At 50.9% G+C, this 5264-nt stretch overlaps 1 protein-coding gene across 1 annotated transcript in view; it reads left to right on the plus strand.

The window, feature by feature from the left end:
- CREG1 (cellular repressor of E1A stimulated genes 1) overlaps positions 1-5264 on the plus strand; it is an 8731-nt gene that overhangs the window by 1775 nt on the left and 1692 nt on the right. Inside the window, exons 2-3 of the mRNA XM_023519938.1 lie at positions 1898-2017; positions 3496-3680. Coding sequence (XP_023375706.1) covers positions 1922-2017; positions 3496-3680 — 281 coding nt within the window. The 5' untranslated portion in view covers positions 1898-1921. The remainder of the gene's footprint in view (positions 1-1897; positions 2018-3495; positions 3681-5264) is intronic.

Genomic DNA, 5264 nt, shown 5'->3' on the forward strand with positions numbered 1-5264 from the left:
CCCACTCCATGCCCTGAGGCGTTTGCTCGAAGCAGGCTCATTCCATTCCGTCATTAACCTTGGCTGCAAATACTGTCACCTGGGAAGACTTTTTGAAATGTAATGCCAAGATATTTTATCAGAACATTTTATTAACCCCCCGTCCCCCCCAAAAAAACCCTCCTGATGCTTCTAATGGGGGGAGGTGATTGAGAACCACCGCTGTACATGGTATATTTAAACTTGTGATGACATCATCATCCCCATTTGCAGGGATGAGGAAACTATCGCTCAGAGGCGCAGGGACTCACCTGTGGTCAGGTGGGACTCCAGCCCAGGTCTTTTACTAACCTAGGGAGAGACGATGGTAAGGAGCCCGGCCAGGATGTCAGGTTTCCAAGAGGGAGTGAAAAGGCATGGCCGCAGCAGAAGTAGCCTGACTCTGAGTCCATCGATTAACCAGTGGGGGTTGGTTTATAATTTTTGCTTTTCCTCCTCCTCTGACCTCTGTCTGCCCCGGTCCACCCTGGCCACCAGACTGACATGAACAGAGCACCACTCAGCACTGCCCTCTGTGCAGAAACCCTCACGACATCTGCAGGGGACCATCCACCTGGGGTGTTTGTTTAAAATGCAGGTTCCTGGGCTGGGAAGGGAGCTCAGAAATCAGCATTTTAACAAGCTCTCCAGGCAGGTGGTTCTTGGAAAGCACTGGCCGGTGCCGCCAGCCTATGTGTTGTAACCTTGACTCCTGAGCTCGGACTTGAGCCACCCTCACCCCGCTCAATCAATACCCACCCCCGCCCCCGCCAGCAAGCCTATCCTTCGAGCAAGTCGGGTTCCTACTACGATCCTGTCTCACACTTTCCCAGGTCTGCCTTTCGGCACTCGGGGCTCCCTCCGTCTGAAATCCGTCCTCCCACTCGATCCTGATTTTGAATATCTCACAAGGGCTCCCTGCGGCGTCAGCATCACTCCAGGCTACGCTTACACTGAACTTGGAACGTCCTCAACTGTGCGGGTCACGCAGTTAGTCACGTGCTGTCGCTTCACCTCTTCCGTGTCTCTGTTTTGCACCGTTTAAGTTTTGTTCGCGTCTGACTTTTGAACCACATTATGACTCACAGAAGGGAGAGACCTTGTCCGAGTCCCCTGCCGTCTCTTCTCCTGGGTCTCCTGGAGTGCGTGCCTGATAATTTATCGACAGCAAATATTTGGCTAAACGATTTCAAGAGGATCTCGTTCTGACTCACTGTTTTGATGGGTCACTGTGAGATGGCAAAATTCCTCCCAGGAGACACTTGGAGTTTAAGGAACTAAATGGCCCGAATGGCAGCACGTGAATTTCGCTGTGGTCTGTCAACAACGCCTTTTGCACAGCTGACTTCCAAATAAGCAGAATTAGGAGCTTTGCTTGCTTCGCATTTTAAATCTAAGAATTCTTGTTGTTAGAGCAGGAATGAACAACTTCTCGAATTTTGAAATCCCATGACAGTTTCTGCTAGCATAAGATAACCAAGAAGCATGACTCAGCTACTTTCTTGCTGAAACTGTAATTAGCTATTTGAGCGACTGCGGTGTGTTTATGTGTTAGTTTCAGGTTAGAGTCTAACCCTTTCGAAGGCCACAGGCCAGCCTTGTATTTGAGTGGAGCTGTAATTATAATTTCTTGGTGAATGGGGGACAAGTTAAGAGTTTAAGAAAAGAAGTATTGAAACGATTCTTACTGAGTCAATTAATTTAAAATATGAACCACCCTCTCCCCTTTTTTTTGGTCAAGATTGTTCTCTGCCTTAATAGTGATTTTCCTGAGTGGAAGGGGGGGTTTTACCATTCGCTCCATGGAAGAACAGCCGAGCTCTGGGGATGGCACGTATGCGATTGTGGAATTTCTTACGTCTCCATTTTCTCTCTGCAGAAGAATCCACATGCTACGCTGACCATGTCCTTGGCGCAGACTAACTTCTGCAGGAAACATGGCTTTGACCCCCAGAGTCCCCTCTGCGCTCACATCATACTGGCAGGAACTGTGACCAAGGTAAGTAGTTACGCTACGATCACAAGGGCCGATTTAATTTTGCTGTAAATTTTGGTAAATTTTGGGGGCGACACTGGTTAATAAAATTATATAGGTTTCAAGCATACGATCCTATAACACATCATCCGTATATTGCATCGTGTTCACCACCCAAAGTCAAATCTTCTGTCACCGTGCATTTGACCCCGTTACCCCCTCTCCCTGCCCCCACCCCCTCCCCTCCAGGGAACCCCCACACTGTGGTCTGTGAGACTGGTCTTAGATGAGCTCCATCTCATTAATGACGAAAGAAGAGATAGTTTGAGGGTAATGAAAATGATGGTGATTGACATGCAAAGTTAGAAAATCCGTTCTAATAAGTCATTTCCTGAAAACTAAAAGTTTTAATGGATCGCTTTCATGTAGTGTTCCATTCGACAATTATAAAGAAAAAATGATTTTTTAAAGCCCCAGTGGAGGGAACGTCTGCTCGACTGTGCTCACTGCCGTGACTGTGCTGTGCACTGCACAGCGGTTCCGAGGCGTGGGTCCTTGTCCTCGTGCTGTCACAGTGGCCTAGAGCAGGAGCGTCCTAAGCGGGTTACAAGGGAGAGTCCACTGCGAGCCCTGACGTGCACGTGGGAAGTCTGAGGGAGGGCTGACGACGAGCCGACAGAGCCGCAGAGGCGGAGGTCAGCGACGTGAGCGTCAGCCGGTGGCTCGGCTGGCAGCTGGCAGGTTTGCTCTTTGACCTTGTCCATCATGGCGCCGTCAGACCGGCTTCCTTTATGGTCTGGAAGTTCACGGAGGCAGCTCTGTGCTGAGTGTCCCTCGCTGGCGGGAGAAAGGGTGGGGACAGCGAACGCTGGGGTCCAGCGAGCATCTCCCGAAGACGTTGACCCTTCGGGCACATGCATTCACGTTTGTCACGGGCTCGTCGTGGGATCGATGGCCGATGTGGCACGTCGCAAGCACAGGGAACATGTTATGAAAGCACCTGTGCCAGTTACTCCGATGACTCGAAATTCCCGCTGAGCAACGAATGCCGTACGCGCGGTGGCTTCCCAGCTGTCACGCCTGTCCTCACCGGCGTTTAAAATCTTCACGTTCTCTGAGCTTTCCTTATTTTCCTTTGATTCCTTCAGTTTGAGAGCCGGATGTATGGGAGATCTTAAAAGCTCTCATTGCAAGGAAAAGAAAAAAGGAGGAAAAAAGAGAAAACATTTTTCGTGCGTAGGCGTGGCAGCGGATGTCAACTTGCTGTGATCACCTCGCAGTGTGTACATATATCAAGGCATTACGTCACACACCCAAAGCAAGCGCAATGCCATGTGTCAATTATGTCTCGATTTTTCCTAAAAAAAAAAAAAAAAATCAGGATCCCTCACTAAATAAACTCTAGGATTTGTAGAATGCTAGAATCACTCATTCTTGACAGAGGAGAAGACAAAATGTCACTGCTATGAGAATTGTTTATTTCACATCTATCTCTCTTTTAGGTGAACGAGACAGAAAGGGACATCGCGAAACGTTCGTTATTCATCCGACACCCCGAGATGGAAACCTGGCCCTCCAGCCATGACTGGTTCTTTGCTAAGTTGAATATAACCAATATCTGGCTCCTGGACTACTTCGGGGGACCGAAGATCGTGACGCCCGAAGAATATTATAATGTCACGTTTCAGTAAGTCCTTATTTGTACATCGTCTACCTTCCTTCGCAGGCCTCATCAGTGGTCCTTAACCCGGAGGACCTTAGCCATTTCCTGTGCCACGGACCCCTTTGGCAAGCTGGTAAAGCCTGCGACCACCTTGAGTGAGTCTAACTTTACTTTCTGAGTGCCGAGGACCGAAAACAATATTTTAAGACATCGGTACCAGCTCCAACATGATGTGGAAGTGTCTTCAGTCTCCGTATTTCTGCTGGTGACGGTCACAGATACGCTGTCACCATGTGGTTTACTGCCTGCTTCCATCATTGAAGGAAATGGTAGATTTCAGTTAGAACTTAATGAAAATGAAAACTTTTTTTTCCATCTGAGTTCACAAACCGCCCTGAACTTTACAGGTCGAGACCCCGTTTTAAGGCTGTGCTTGTGGGGGGTCTGGACAGAGCTCCATTCTGACCCGAGACGGCGTTTTCTCATGAGTGTCCCAGACTTGGGCACTTCTGAACTGTGACGCAGTGACACCCGAGTGTGAGCACGTGACCCCGTCCCCAGCAGCACCGAGTCCTGTGAGCGACACCCGGGTCTGAGCACGTCACTCCGGCCTCCGGCCCCCGGCTTGCCAGTTCCAGAGCCCTCACCGTGCTCCCAACCAGGGCCTCACACCGCCCCCCGGCCACCTCCCCGGGGGCGGGCCGGCTCCTGCTCCAGCGCTGGCCACGGCGCACCTTCCGCTTGTACGGATGACCGCTGTTTGCGGAGCTGGGCTGAGGAGGCTGAGCTGGGCCTGCAGGTCAGAGCTCAGGGCTGGCTCTTGATCCGGTGCTCAGGGTTGGCTCTCGTTCCGGTGCTCAGGGCTGGCTCTTGTTCCGGTGCTCAGGGTTGGCTCTCGTTCCGGCGTGCCCGTCTGTGTCACATCCTACCGCGGAGCGTCCCCACTGTGATCGCCGACGGCTTCGCAGCCAAGCCCAGGTTTTCGTCTTATTCTCTGTCCCAAGCAGCCCGGGACAGTGTGGGGCGCAGGGCGGGTGTTTGTAAATACTGGCTCCTCGCCAGGCTGATCATTTGGGGTGAAGACTGTCAGCTTCTTGTGTGAATAAAGAATTCAGCCGTCGCAGTGTTTATTTTGCTGCTCTGCATTCAGAAGCGGCACAGGCCCGTGACTCTCTGGGGCTGGCGAAGCCATCTCACTTTGTAGGGACATAGAGGCAGCAATTACAACATGATGACCAGGCGACAAGCTATCAAGGAGGACGACAGGCCCGCTCGTCAAGGCCAAAGTTGGCTTTTCTAGGCCATAACAATCTCTGAAGCACAGTTATCTTTGTATAAGTGACATGCCCGAAGGCGATGCTTGCTTGACTAACAAAATTAAGATGTGCTTTCCTGTAAGGCTCCACGCTGTATAAGTGGGGAAGATAAATTTGAGCGTCCACATCATCACACAGACAGTGAGCCTTTTCTGCGGCTCAGAGATCAGAGGCAGCACTTTCTCCTCATCCCTTTGACAGGAGGACAAAGACTAGAACAGGCGGCAGCCCCTCCCGAGGCAGGACACCAGAAACCGAAGAATGGGCATTGGCTCCAAGCTGACCTTTGTGC

This window comes from Pteropus vampyrus, unplaced genomic scaffold, assembly GCF_000151845.1.
Source record: "Pteropus vampyrus isolate Shadow unplaced genomic scaffold, Pvam_2.0 Scaffold241, whole genome shotgun sequence".
In the NCBI taxonomy this organism is placed as follows: Eukaryota; Metazoa; Chordata; class Mammalia; order Chiroptera; family Pteropodidae; genus Pteropus; species Pteropus vampyrus.